Source organism: Plecotus auritus, assembly GCF_963455305.1.
Source record: "Plecotus auritus genome assembly, chromosome: 5".
In the NCBI taxonomy this organism is placed as follows: Eukaryota; Metazoa; Chordata; class Mammalia; order Chiroptera; family Vespertilionidae; genus Plecotus; species Plecotus auritus.
Genome location: NC_137776.1, coordinates 145,694,532 through 145,709,869, shown reverse-complemented (window position 1 = coordinate 145,709,869; position 15,338 = coordinate 145,694,532). Strand labels below are relative to the sequence as shown.

The 15,338-nt window shown below is 39.3% G+C and overlaps 1 protein-coding gene across 4 annotated transcripts in view; it reads right to left on the bottom strand.

Annotated features, from left to right (window-relative positions):
* PCSK5 (proprotein convertase subtilisin/kexin type 5) overlaps positions 1-15,338 on the bottom strand; it is a gene marked incomplete at its 3' end in the record, with an annotated part of 433,646 nt that overhangs the window by 152,458 nt on the left and 265,850 nt on the right. For all 4 annotated transcript variants that reach the window (XM_080668429.1, XM_080668430.1, XM_080668431.1 and 1 more), the window contains exons 15-20: positions 12,274-12,376; positions 10,548-10,741; positions 8,853-8,937; positions 5,337-5,434; positions 4,795-4,924; positions 4,301-4,416 (exon numbers count right to left, since the gene is read on the bottom strand). In XM_080668429.1, the coding sequence (XP_080524555.1) occupies positions 4,301-4,416; positions 4,795-4,924; positions 5,337-5,434; positions 8,853-8,937; positions 10,548-10,741; positions 12,274-12,376 (726 nt within the window). The remainder of the gene's footprint in view (positions 1-4,300; positions 4,417-4,794; positions 4,925-5,336; positions 5,435-8,852; positions 8,938-10,547; positions 10,742-12,273; positions 12,377-15,338) is intronic.

Sequence of the window (15,338 nt, the reverse complement as noted above, 5' to 3'; positions counted from 1 at the left end):
CCCACAACTACATGATCAATTAACCTATGACAAAGGAAGCAAGAATATACAATGGTGTAAAGACAGTCTCTTCAGTAAATGGTGTTGGGAAAACTGGGCAGACACATGCAAGAGAATGAAACTGGATCACTTTCTTACACCATAATGCATCTGTGTTCATCAGGGAAATTGGCCTATATTATTTTTCCTTTGTAATGTCTTTGTTTGGTTTTGGAATTAGGGCAATGACAGCCTTGTAAAATGAGTATGGTAGTCTTTTCTCCTCTTCAATTTTTTAAAGTAGTTTGAGAAGAATAGATATTAATTCTTTAAATGCTTGGTAAAATTAGCCTGTGAAACTATCTGGTATAGGACTTATGTTGTTGGGAGTTTTTTTTTTTAAAATTATTATTATTACTGATGAATTTAGTTAGTAGTAATTGATCTGTTCCAATTTTATGTTCTTGATTTGGGGTTAGAAGAGTTTGTTTCTGGAAATTTATCCATTTCTTCAGCATATAATTGCTTGGGAGTCTCTGTGCTTTCTGGACTTGTATGTCCATTTTCCTCACCAGGTTAGGGATGTTTTCAATCCCTTGCTCTATCCCTTCTCCTTTTGGTACCCCATATGATGCAAATGTTGGTGGGCTTGATTGATGTCTCAGAGGCCCCTTAAACTATCATTTTTTAAAAGCCTCTTTTTCTTTCTGCTTTTCTGATTGTGTGTTTTATGCTACCTTGTCTTCCAAGTTACTAATTTGATCCTCTGCTTCATCTAATCGGTTGATTCCCTCTGATGTATTCATTTCAGAAAGGTTCTTTTTGTGGTTTCAATTTCTTTGTGTAAGTTCATTGAGCATCCTTATAACTAGTGTTTTGTACTCTGTTTCTGGTAGATTGCTTCCATTTCGTTTAGTTATTTTTCTGGAGTTATGTCCCGTTTTGCATTTGGGAATGTTTCTTTGTTTCCTCATTTTGGCTGCCTCCATGTGTTTATTTCTACTTATTATGTAGATCTGCTACTTCTCCTAGTCCTGGCAGGATGGCCTTATGTAGTAGGTGTCCTGTGAGGCACAGTCTCCTGCTTACCTGAGCCTGGTTCCCTTTGTTTAGGTTTTGTGAATAGTTAAGTCATCAGTGGGTGGGATTGGCCCTCAGGCTGAATGTCTGTGAGGATTGGTCATGACTACACTGACAAATTGTTGTGCAGGGGCTGATCCCATGGAGAGGGAGTTGCGTTAGTGGGCTCTGGTGCCCACCATGTCTGCCCTTTGGAAATGTCCTTTGAGGAGCTGGTTGGGTGTTACTCTAGTGTGAACTGAGGCTGGCCACTGGTTATATTGGTTCTGGGGCCTCTTGGGTGAGGCTTTGGGATATAGAGCAAATTCAGTCACTGCCTATGGCTGGCCTGGGGCCACCTGGTAGGAACTACAAAATGATCTGCAGGTGGTTACTGCCTGTGCTGGGCTTGGAGGTGCTTGGAGAGGCTGTGCTGGGACTGGCTGCCATTATTGCTGGGTTTGGGGCTGCTTAGCAAGAGGAGAGGGCAAGTTGTGATTTATGGACCTTTGAAAATTTTTAGGAAAGTGCAGTGCAGTCCAGGCAGACTGCTTTTGTATCCAAGAAAGACAAGGGCTGAAAGAGGTTCCATCTGGGTGTGCGAGTTGAATGGGGTTCCATGGAATCCCCAGGGTAGGGCAAACTGTTATCTAGGTTAACACGTTAAGCGCCCAGTCACTGGTCACTGACACTATACTTTCCGTCCGGAAGACAAAACAGGCTGGGCGCTTAACGTGTTAATGGAGAGTTCAGATTTGGCACCCACCTGAACCTAGGTTGAGGCAGGGTGCTCAACAGCATCTGCAGCACTCCATCCCTGGATAGAGCTGCCACTGTCAGATATAAGGGGATCCTCTCTTAAGAGCACTTGCCGGTAATTAAAAAGTGATACTTACGTGGTCCTGGGGATGCCATCCCCCAATCCTCTCACCCCACAGTTGTGTGGTAAGAATCACTCTGGTCAAAAAAACTTGGACACAGAGCCTGAGTGGATCTGGCCTGTCCCTGCCAGACCCATCATACATCAGAAAAACTATGAAAATGTAAAGTCACCTATGATGCTCCACGGAAACGAGACCATAAATAATGTTCTGTCAGTGCCATTGCGTGCCCAGTTCTTTGTGAAGTCTTTCTGAGATTCCTAATAGTTGTGGAATAACCATACGAGGTCAGCAATATATCCTCATTTTTACAGATGAGGGAATTGAGGCCCATAGAAATTCACAACCTGCCTAAGGTATGGATCCCAAATATGAAAAACAGCATTCTGACTCCCGAGTCCACAGTACTATTCTGCCCTTTGTCAATTTCTAAAAGAGAGCCATTCAAAGGAAGACAGAGAATCAACCCAGGGGAATGATCTTGTCAGGTAAGACTGTTCCAAATGCATACTTGTTTTATTTCTCTATTTCCATAACAATACAAAGATGCTTAGAACAATAATGGTTCAAAATAATTTCTGCATCATTGATATGTATTGTCTGCATAAAATTTAGGCATAAATTTTATGGACCCCTCTATGTGAATTAAGAGCTAGAGTTCACAAAATGTTGGAGTTAGAATAATTTAAAGTTATTCATTTTATAGATAGGGAAACTGAGGCAACTTGGCATTTGCTAAACTCTCAAACATTAGAAACAACTGAGAAACTTCTAAAAATATTCATGGTCAAAACCAAATGAATGAATGCCAGTGCTCTATCAGGCACGACCTGTCTAATGCAACCCCAAGATCAATTCATTCTGAATTTTTGGGGAAGTTATGGAGTCCTGAAATTTTGCTTGAAAACCACTGGTGCAAAGAAAGAAAAATGGACCAAAATTACCTGGTTCTGTCATTAATTCTTTTTTTTTTTTAAATAATATTTACATTTTTTTAAAAAAATATTTTATTGATTTTTTACAGAGAGGAAGGAAGAAGGATAGTCAGAAACATCGATGAGAGAGAAACATCGATCAGCTGCCTCTTGCACACCTCCTACTGGGGATGTGCCCGCAACCAAGTTACATGCCCTTGACCGGAATCAAACCCAGGACCTTTCAGGCCGACGCTCTATCCACTGAGCCAAACCGGTTTTGGCTGTCATTAATTCTTATCCTTAGGCTTAATGAACAATTCAGATACCATTTGATTGTTATTTACTAGTACATATCAAAATTATAAACAATCCAAATAACAGAATGGAAATACACTGTGGCATCTCCACATGAATTTATGCTGTTATTAAAAATGAAGTTTCATAAAACAGGATTCTATTAATGTCTAATGCTTAATGCAAAAAGCAGGGTACAAAATTCCATGTATATATGGCAAAAGATGGGATAGAAATACATGAAAACTAACTGGAAAGGCTATATATTGTATGATTCCAACTATATGACATTCTGAAAATGGCAACTCTATAGAGGAGTAAAAAAATTAGTGATGTCCTAGCCGGTTTGGCTCAGTGGATAGAGTGTCAGCCTGCGGACCAAAGGGTCCTGGGTTCGATTCCGGTCAAGGGCAATGTACCTTGGTTGTAGGCTTCTGCCCGGGCCTTGGTCAGGGCGCATGCAGGAGGCAACCAATTGATGTGTTTCTCTCACATCGATGTTTCTGTCTGTCTTTCCCTCTCTCTTCCACTCTCTAATTAATGGCAAAATATCCTCAGGTGTGGATTAGAAACCAACAACAAAATATTAGTGGTTTCCAGGGGTAAGAGAAAAAGGAAGGATAATAGGCGGAGTATAGATTTTTAGGGCAGTGAAACTACCTTGTATGATACTAAATGGTAGCTAAACATCAATATACATTTGTCAAAATCCATAGAACATACAATGCCAAGAGTGAACCCTAATGTAAACTTTGGGTGATAAGGTTGTCAGTGTAGGTTCATCAGCTGTAACAAATGCACCACTCTGGTGTGGGAGGCTGTGTTTGTGCCTGAGGTTCAGGGGACATATGGGAACTCTCTATACTTTCTGCTCAATGTTGCTGTGCATCTAAAACTCTAAAGTTTTAAAAAGTAAAGTTTATTACTTAGAGAAAGTTAACTGATGATTCTTAGCCAGTGGGACTATAGGTAATTTATTTCTTCTTGCAATTAAAAATATGCCTTCAGCTGGTTTGGGGGATAAGTTCAAGATGAATGAATGCCAAGACCCTATCCGGCCCGGCCTGTCTAATGCATGCCTGAGAGTTTCTTTAAGGAAATATATTGTTAGGCCTTAAAGTAGAAAGATCACACTTTTTTTCGAAGATGAAAATGAGCAATTGTACTCACCGTCTTTGCAGATGGCTCCCATCTGACACATTCCTAAGTCTAGGAGATACCCACTGGGGCAGCTAGTACAGTTCTTGAACCCTGGACCATTGCATGTCAAACAGCTGGTGTCACATCTATAGGGCAAATGTAGAATTTGTCATCCTTTCACATATCAGACACAGAAAAAGATGTGTTTACTACTATCCACCTCTTATTGCCTTAAACTTAATCTCTTTGAAGATGACACAAAAATCTTTTCTTAAAATAATTACTAGGTTTGGCAACATTAAAGGAACCTAGCAGGTAGACAGTGTGATTTTAAAAGTTTTAAAGTACTCCTGAGGCAATCACTTATATATACAAAGATAAACTGGCTTAAAGCTGCAGGGTAGTTTCCATAGTTAAATGTTTGAACATAATTTTATTGATATTTCTAAGTTTTATATATGAAGGCATGTCAAATAAGGAACCTGGTAACCAAATGCCAGGGCTTGAGCGGCAGATCCACTTACTTTTTGCAGGATTTGTATCCATTCTCTGAAGAGTGGTCAAAGTAATAGCTGATACTACAGCTCTGCACACATCTCCCATCCTCCATGAAGTAACCCTCCGTGCAGTTAATGCACCCATCAGCACCCGCCCCTTCAAAGCAAGACAAACACAAGGAACAGAAAATCTCAGAAGCAGTTGCATGATGGGCTGTTTCTCCCAGTTTGTGAAAATGCCATTAATATAATTTTAAGAGTTATAATTTAATACTTGTGCTTTTTCTTATAGTCTTTGGGGAAAAAGAAACACTCCCATTTTCCAAAAGCATCAAATCTTTGGAAAGAGAAGGAGATATCACTGGGGAATTCAGATTTCTCATGAAGATAGGATGCTGAGGCCTGACTTTCAATGAGAGTACATGCATGATTAATGGAAGAGATATTTTCAGAGTAATAGCCGGAGAAGTATATATCAAGTGGGTTTGCATGAGTGATGGCTAAAAACAGATAAACAAAAGCCAAACCAGAGCCAGAGATACAAACACAAGGACTGGGGGAGAAGGTACCAGCACAGGTGGCACAGAAGCGGTGACAGGGCTGACAGTCCTGGCCGTTGAAGTACTGTCCGTTCTCACAGGCGATGGAACACTGGGATCCCTGCAGGCTGAGGACATAGACTGCTGTGATCAAGGCAATGAGGTAATGACTCCCAATCCCATACGTAACAAATACAGTTCCCCCCCGAGACCTGTGGATTTGGCAAAGCTTCAAAGCAGGGAACTAGCCCTTATACCTTCTATTTTCCCCCTCTCTATGCCACAGTGCCTCTCTGTGCCTTACTATAATGATGTCTGTATCACATACATGTGCTGCAGGCTTTGGGGACAGTCCTCTGAGCTGTTAGACTGGCTGACACATCTTACAACTCAGAGGTTTTAAAAAGTATTTTATGGACAAAACAATCGCATTACCTAATAATGTGCCTAACTATTTCCTGATATCCAGACCTACATAATATATTTAAAAGTTGTTTCATAATTATAAATGCAGTAGGAACACACAGTAAATGAATTATAATTGAATTAGAGGGCACAACCATTCCTGCCTAAACTCCCAGGAGATTTTTTTATTTTTAAGTGTTTCTGATTCTAGTTCTTATTGGTTCCCACAACAGAATTTTAATACACTTTGCCTCTATTTCTTGATTTAAACTCTAATGAATAATTTAACTCAACTACCTACCTATACTGCTGCTTCCCCACACATCTCACCTTTTCTTAGTTATATTACTATTTAGTTTTTCTAGATATAATGTGTTCCACATTTTGTCTACCTAGCACACTTAGTGTCGAATGAATTGCTAGAATGTCAAATAAGGAATCTATTTTTTCACTCTCCTAAATTCTGTAAACTATGGTCTTTCTCATATTCTACAGATGGATTCTGAAAATTCAAAATAAATAGAATTTTCACCATCTAATATACAGGTATTACTCATTTCATAACTAAAGTGTGACTGGAACCAGGGAGATGTAATCCTATGTCACCAAATAGAAGATACTGAAGAAGGATGTCTAAGCAACAGGGTCAAAATAGGTTCTTTTTTCTTACACTCTTCACACATTGCTCCAGTTCACATCTTATTTGACTTTGCTGTATGTATATGTATTATAGTAATTTTACAAGGTAAAATTTATTTCCATAAATAAATCTGGAAAAAACAAAGTAGATGAAAAAGAATCCCAAACAGTCCTGTTAACATTTTAACCCATTCCCTTCTGTATTTTATGCAGAGATATTTTTCCATGTTTGTTCTTAGCCACTCTGTAAAAATTTACAGGTCTTGAGCAAAATGGTCAACTCAGAAGCCCCTAAGGAAAATACTGAGAGCCTCAATGAGAGTAGCAAACTGAAAGTGTTCTCCATTCACAGATATCCTCAGTGGCCAGAGAGCTGTCATTTAAAAAGAATATTCCTTCCACCCTGGCCAGGTGGCTCAATTGGTTGTAGCATTGTCCTGTATACCCAAAGTTTGGTTGTGGGTTTGATTCCAGGTCAGGGCTTGTATAGGAGGCAACCGATTAATGTTTCTCTATAAAATCAATGAAAAAAAAATCCAAGGTGAGGATTAAAAAATGTTTAAAAGAATATCCCTCCCCTTTCTAAAGAGCTGGAAAAAAGGACAGTACATCAAATGGATCTTTTTGTGGGAGGAAATAGTACCACCAAAAAATGTATCCAAGTTTTAAAAGCTGCCTAATTTTTCTAATAAAGGACATTACTTCTGAGGTTGGCATTCATGCAGCTGGAGACAGAGGTGACACTGTGTGAGAAGGGAATGAACTAAGTGGGACGTGCAGCAGAGGACATCACTGTGAACCCTGAAGCTTTCTGCTTCTTCCAGCAGATAGCGATGGCCTGGTTAATGGAGCTGGTCCTGCACACCTGTGTTCTGTCCGTGATGAACCAGTGAGTTAGGCCTGTGCTGTTCCACCTGCTCAAGCACTGGAGCTCCTAGTGTGGCTAAGGAATGGAATTCTAAATTTTACAAATTGGCATTGAGTTCAGTTATTGGCAAAATTTTGAGTAAGTTTGGAATGGAACAACTCAGCTACTTCAACTAAAGTTTATAAAATCTAAATATAGATAAAAAATTATTGTTTGAATTGAGATGTGGTTCGGGGTAAAATACCATATTTCTGAGACTTGGTACAACAACAAAAGTAAAAAATCTTACTAAAATTCTTCTATACTGATTACATGTTGAAATGACTTTATTAAAATATTTAATTTCTTTTTATGTGGCTACAGGCACATTTAAAATTAACATGTGGCTCTCATTTCTATTGAAGAGCACTGGTTAACTTTAGAAATAATCCTAAAAAAATCTTTTATTTCTCATGGACCAATTATGTGTCAGATACTGGACTAAAGTGCTTTGTAAATGTCATCATAATTAATCCTTATAATCCAGAACACAGGTGTTATCACCATTTTATAGATGAGAAAATTGAAGCTCAGAGTGGCTAAGTGACTCAGCCAAGGTCACACAGCTGATAAACAGCAGGGGTGGGTTTGATTCCTCATCTATCTTCCTTCTTTTTAATATAGCAATCTGCCCCTTCTCCAAAAAGAATTAGGCTGACTAGACTGATATTTGTCAAAACTGTCTTGAGATCAAAGGTGCTAAACAAACTAACACTGAATGCATTTATGAAAAGTAAAAATTCTGTTGCAGTATAACTAATGTGAAGAACTACCTGCCTGACCCTGCTTATTTCACCTCTAATCAAAGGTGGAAATAGAAATACCATCAACATTTAAAAGGGATCGAGTGCAGCAGAATTCTAGAGTTGTGCAAAACCCGGACTCCAGCTCCTCATTCAACGTAGGATGGTTTGACCCTCTCTAATCAAGAGAGACGACCTAATTCATTTGAGCTGCATCTTGTTCTACAGAATCTATCAACTACAGTAAGTCCTCAACTACAGTAAGCCCTCTCTTAATGTTTTCAAAAGCTTCTGTGACTTTAAGCAAAACAATGTATATAACAAAATCAATTTTACTATAGGCTAATTGATATAAGCCAGAGCTATCCCAGGACCTGCTTTATCTGGCTTTAGCCATGAGCAAGTCATCCATTCAAGGAAAATATCTCTTATACGATCAACATGTTAAATCTATAGGCAGAGGATGGCATAATGGAACCAAGCCTGAGGTTCTTAAGAGAATGACTGGCTATATGGCAAGAATAAAGGCAAGGGGATCGTTTCTGACCATCAGGGGAATTAAATGTAACTCAGTATTACCTAAACAGTAACCCTTGACTGGTGCACTGCCAGTCAAAAAGTACAAAGCAAGCCTCTGAAATGGCCATTTTATTTACTTGTATCAGAGCCATCTTTTCTAACGATAATTTTATTTCGTTTATAAACCTTCCTTAGCCAAGATGGCATCCGATTTTTCACATATAATAGTAGAGATCATGCAAATGGGAGTCAACTCAAGGGTGATGGCAAAGGGTTATTTATACTGAGAAGCTCCCCGGGCTGTGTTACTTATGCAGACCTTCACCATCTTACCTTAATCCATCCCTACATTCTGTACAATTGTGGGAGTCAGTACATGTCTTGCAGTTTTCACTGCATTTCCGACAAAGATTTTTCTCTGTTAAAAAACAACAAAGAGGTTATAAATTAGTTGGTCAATTGGATTCCATAGGAGCATGTGGAGATGTTCCAATGTTTGCTAATGTATGCTGTAGTACACATGGCCTTGAGCAGAAAATTGTAGGAAAAGCCCTCAATCAACATTTGCTATCACTTTTTAGCAAATTAGGGTAGGAATTGTAGCATTAACAAATACCTTAGAGTTATCTACCATTTTGCAGATAAGAGAACTACAGCCCATTTAATTCTTAGTTGCATAGTTCATTAGCCTTTCCCCTCCTCTTCCCATTCTCTCTCCCAAGCAGGGTTTCCTAACTTCCAACAATGAAAAAAATCCCACTAATGTCAAGGTTGAAAAGCAATGCCTCCGGCCGGGGAAAGGAATGGCAGACTCCCATACTCACAGCTTTTAGGACTACTCTGATGAACTCTACTACACCACAGAGTGATACCCTTGTTAAGACAAGTGATCGAGAATTCAGAAATAAGGCAAAAGATACCTGCAGCCCTTTTCAGGGCCACACCAGAGCATTAACAAGTAGGTACGCCCAAGGATCATTTAATTCTCTAGAGAATGTAGTTTTGTCTGTTTACTAATGATGGTTAATTAGTCCCCAAACTCTGTGAAATACATGCTAATTTACAGATTTTTTGTTTGGTAAACTTGCAAATGACATGTCCATTTGAAATAAAGAACCCCAACATTCTAGTTGTATTGATGGCCATGTTGGGAATCATTTGTCTCTAACTCAGCAAATGGATTTTACTTTGCCTTTCCTAGTGGGCTATAATCCCCGGCAGTCTCTGAACCCATGTGTTTCCCTGCAGGTTCACTCATTAATGGGTTAAGTAAGTCCTTGGCATGTGTTCATTCTTCACTTACATGAAGGTCATGTTTTTTAAAGTTTTGAAAAGTATTCTTTGGTTAGTGTGCAGAAAAGAGCAGGCCTGGTCACTGTCTTATGAAAGCCTACTCAGAAGGTTGCGAACTTGGATTTCAGAAGGGTTTCCACCATCCTAACAGGTAAGAGTGAGTCAAGATGCCTGAATTGTTTGCATAAACAGTTTGGTCCACACTGAACCCCTTCTTTCCTTATAGGAGTCTGGGAATTTTGGTAAGGGCTGGGCAGAGGGTGCCTTCATGACCACACCCCAATTAACAACCACAGCACTGAGTCCCAAGGAGGTTCCCTTGTGGAGTACATTTCACTCATGTTGTCCTTGGGGAAACGAAATGTATCCTGTGGGGCTCCACTGGACAAAACTCTTAGAACTTGGGCCTGGTTTCCAATGGACTTTGAATCCTTTCCCTCTGATTTACTTTGATGTAATTAATCATAACTGAGCACATAAGCACAACTATATGAAGGGTCTTGTGGGGATGCCCAAGTCACTGAATCTGGGTGTGGGCTTGAGGACCCCCAAACACAGTTAGTTGCAGGCCTTTTTACAAAACAATTCTAAATTGTTCTCTTTAAAAATTTGATTAGATCCTGTTGGATATTAAGCAAGGCCTAGATTTCACAGGGAGGAATATTCCTCCCAAAGTCACTTCAAATGAAAACCTTTCATTTGTTCTCTAAAACCAGCTATTTGAAATGAACTCACTGGTGTCCTGGTATGATCCATCAGGGCAGTGAGGGACACAGCTGTTGGTCTCTTCGTTCAGGAAGTAGCCATGTTTGCAGGACAGGCACTGGTCGCCGTGGCTGCCGAAGCAGGACTCGCAGTTGGGAGCACACTTCCTGCACCGCTTCTTGTCGGCGTGGTAGTGGCCCGCGGGGCAGCTGGAGACACAGACCCTGCGTGGGGAACGATGAGAAAGAGGGGTGGCATCACCAGTGACCGGGTCTTCTGTCTCAAAACCCTTTTTAAACCATGATGGTGAGTAACGCCACAGCCAAAGGGCCCAGTTCTGTTGGTTACAGCATCTTCCTGTGTAGGGTGCTGATGCAGCAATGCAGTCACACAATACCAAGTAAAGTGTTCTAGCTCTTTAACAGGGATGATGGTTAGAAATTGAGTCTCAAAAGGAAGGTTATGGCATTGAGTTGAAGGGGAAAATATGTGGGAAGCATGATTTTGTGCATAAAGGTCACTCATAAGGGGTTACTTATATTTTGGTGTGTTTGTCACATGGACTGTATGTGGGTGGTGGTAGTTATATGCTGTTGTCTTAATATAAATATATTTAAATTTATGTTGCTTATGATAAACAAGGAACTTAATTTTTTTAATTTAATTGAAGGACAAGGCTTTATTTATTCATTCAACAAATATTTACCAAGTACCAACTGAATGGCAGGCATTTTGCTAACAAGTCTAGGAGATAATAGAGGTGCTGAGTAGACCAGGGCCTTTCCTTTGAGGAATTTAAATTCCAGCAAGAACGGAAACAGGAACATGTCTGTGTTTGTCAGGGTGACTGGAGTGTGGAGTCGCCACAAGTCAGCTCCCTGGAGGGAGAGGTGGCAGGGATGTGAGTCATGGCCTCTGTTGGGACAGCCACTGTTCCATGGCCCTGCCCTTAGACACAGATCGGCAGAGCTGGAGGCAGAATCCAGGGGTACAGGGTCAAAGCAGAGCAGAAGAGTGAGGAGTGGGGACCAGCACCTTGGCCATGTGGAGGATTTACCCATGTGGGAAAGCACCCGTTTGGCCCATGCACTGGCATTTTCATGAAGGGAAAATGCTAGAACACTGTCTCGTATTCACTTTATAGTGGCAGTGGAACTGACATATCATTATATTTCAAATAATATCTGTATTCTGGAGAATAGCAACATATTTGATTGAACAAATATACTGTGAATACTAGCTTTCCTGTTTAATATCAAGCACAGGTCCCAATTAGGGAAAAAAAATGGCCAATGTATGATTGCTCTATAATGAAACATGGTGAATTGTTATAATAAAGTAAGGCCTTTTACTTAGGTGAAACTTTTCTGGAGACTTGATACCTCCTCTGAGATGCAAGTGTATTCTAACCACATGTACGTATGGAATTGAATGAAGTCTCCCTTCCTCTGTCTAGAAATGTTGGTGTTCTTCAGGGTTCCGTAGAGAATCACTGTTCATTTTTCTGGTGGTTCAGGGTATCTACAGAGCTCTCCCTCAACACTCCATTTCAAATGAATTAATTCTTTTTTCTCTGCACTTTGTAACTCGAGATCAGTTTCACCATTTTGAATTACACAAGGAGGCATCAGGCTTGTGCAGCAGCACGTTTTCTGTGCTTTCACGTCCTGATGGGGAACCCATAATGCCTGGCCCGCAGTGACCCTGTGGGAACTCCTGGGTATGCCGAGGGCCCGTGACTTGGTTTCTCTCTTACCTCGTGTTGTTTTTCAGCTTGTAGTAGTAGTGCAAACAGTCATTGCAGTGGTCCGGTCCTGGCCCATCGCAGCCGACCTCGCTGCACTCAGGGTCGCAGGGACCTTTCCAGAAGAAATTAGAACAACATTTAGAAAAAATGATTTTAAGTAGGTTGGCTTTACCTTGAATTTGGTATAAAATAGGATAAAATAAGATATTTTTTTCTTATGAAGTGAAAGTTTAAGAAGGAGGAATAATGTTCAGAGTGACTGTAAGCTCAGACTTTGGGGGGGTGGGGGGCCTCAATTACCTACGTATCAAGAATGTAAATCCCAATCATGGCCTGGTCTTTAAAGCACGTATGGCTGCCTTGTGGGAGATAACAAGTATTTCAGGATTCAAATGAACAATGCCACTGTGGTAAATGGAAAAACCCCGATCATAATTAAACAATGCAAAAAATAAAAAATGTTGGACTTACAGAAAAAAATGAGAAAAAAAGTGATTATTCAATGTTTGGACCAGATTGCCTGTCTTTTCCAAGCATGGAAGCCACAGAATACCTCTGAGATACTGTAGCTAGCAAGAAACAGCATTATGGCACCTGGCACAGCTTATCAGCTTCTAGTCCTGGATTATAAAGCAGGTACCTCAGGCACGGATAATAGATTTAAAATTGTATCCTACTCACAGGCCAATGGGCAACTCAACAAAAGAAAATTACACATTACTTTTAAAAATGTGATGAAGGTTCCTAATCTCTCTTATGTATTCTTTAGTATAGAACTATAGAGAATGCAGTCAGAAAAAAAAAAAAATCCAGAAAGATGGAACTATTGGATTGGTGAAAAAAGCGTTCTAATGATGGGGACAGTTATAAACATTTCACTCTATTGAACTAACTCCCTTTTTCCTTGTTCTCTATGTTTTGGGACATTTGGTCTCATAATCTTCAAGCTCTTTCCCATTGAAAATTCATATGATTTTAACTAGGAGTAAACATAATGCATGAAATGTACAAACTATATATCAGTGGTGCCAGAAATATATTAATAAAACCGAACTTTATTTTAATCAAAAGGACTTCCTGTTGAAACGTGGCCTCCTTTAACCATTATGAGACTATGTCTACAATTACTGCATCATGGGAACATGACATGGAACTGGGGAAGAATGACTCAAAAATCTGGTAGTCAGCACCCTCATTTTACCGGTCTAAAGACAGATTTTCTAAGAGTTACAATGGCTTGCCCAGCAGCAGACAGCTAGAAGAGTTGGGATCAACATACGTCCTGATTTTCAGTCCATGTCTCCTACTTAGAGTAAGTCATCTACTAGAGATGAATGGAAATGAGTCATTTTGAAATACATTTCTGATAAACAATGCTGTCAAATGACTCTTGTGGTTAATCTCTATTTTCCTAAAAGCCTTAAAATTGACCTCTCAACTAAATTCCATAGTCAGTCCAACTTGGGACAGGTTAGCTGTCTGCTATGGTACATAAGAAGAGGGTGTCTTCGCCGTGTAAGGGTTGACATTCAGCCAGCGCTGGGTTCCACGGTCCCTGGAATTCAGTGCACAGTACAGGGATCTGGCTGTGCTAATGCCTTCTGTGCCTCTAGCCAGACTGACTTTAGAAAGGTAAAAATCACAGCTTCAAAGAAAAGGAGTCACGTGTGGCCCTAAATATTCACCAGATGATTTTTATAATTACCACCCCACCCCCCAACAACAACCCATTTTATTCCTGATACGTGCCAAAGGGCCCTGAATGGTAAGTTCACATGCTGTGCTGATTCTTTTATAATTTTAAACGGTCTCAGATGCAAATTAGCATTTTAGGTTGCAGGGTGATAATGAAATAATTGTTTTTATTCTCTCATAAGTGCCAGCGTGGACATTTTGAGGATGTAATGAGAAAAACCACAACAGTGTATGTATAACTGTCCAGAATTTTAACATTTCCAAAATTTGAATTGGAAACATCCCATAAGGCACATAGCAATAGGTTACTATTATGCTCCATTTATGGTTGTGGATATACTTTCTCCTATCAGAGAATACAAAATGGTTTACTAGCTACAATATGCATAGTATTACAAGCTCTAAGCAAAATAAGACGAAATCTAGCTCTGGCTAGTTGAATTGGACTGAATTATCCAAGCTTAATATTTCCTCTGAGATATTACCTGTTTAGAAGGAAATACATACATTTAAGATATCCTTTTAAGGTGGTTAATATAGTACTTTCATATTTTTATCTTTAGTATCTAAAAAAAGAATTTCAGAGAGTGCAGGAAAAATATATTTCTCCTCTAAAGGTACACTAAACTGCTATTTACCAACAATCCTTCATTAGAAGAAGCTTTGCACATTGTGTTATATATCATATCCCAGAAAAATTGAACATGCCTGGAAAGGGCAGTCAGTGCAACAAGAAAGAAATCAGAAATACATTGGGAAGGAGGAAAAAATGCAGATGATATGGCCATAGTACCTAAACTGCCCCAGAAAATGAACTCTAAAACATAGAAATTAGTAAGAGAGTTAAGCAAAAATGGTCAGATAGATATACGATAAATATCCAACAGCCAGTAGATTTCCTATAGTAGGTAGAAAATACGGAATATTTTCCACTAAAATAGCAACAAGAAAAACACTACATAAAATTAAAAGATTTCTTTTTAAAACACAGCACAAACACTAAATTTCAGAAGCAAGTGATAATTGAGAAAATGTTTTCAGCAAATATGAGACAGTATGAGAAGCAATAACATACAAATAATTCTTATAAATAGGTAAGAAAATTGCTGCCACTTTGAATAGAATGGGTAAAAGACAGTTGTATTTAATTCAGAGAAGAACTACAGTTAAATCCTCACTTAATGTTGTTGATAGATTCTTGGAACTGCAGCAAAATGACATGTAAGGAACCCAATTTTACCACAGGCTAGGTAATATATAAGCTAGGTAATATATAAGCTAAGTTCCTACATCATCTCATCAGTGTTATGTAATTAATGAAACGATGTTATTTGAGGACTGCTGTACAGACAAAAAATGTTTAGATATATTAGCAAAGT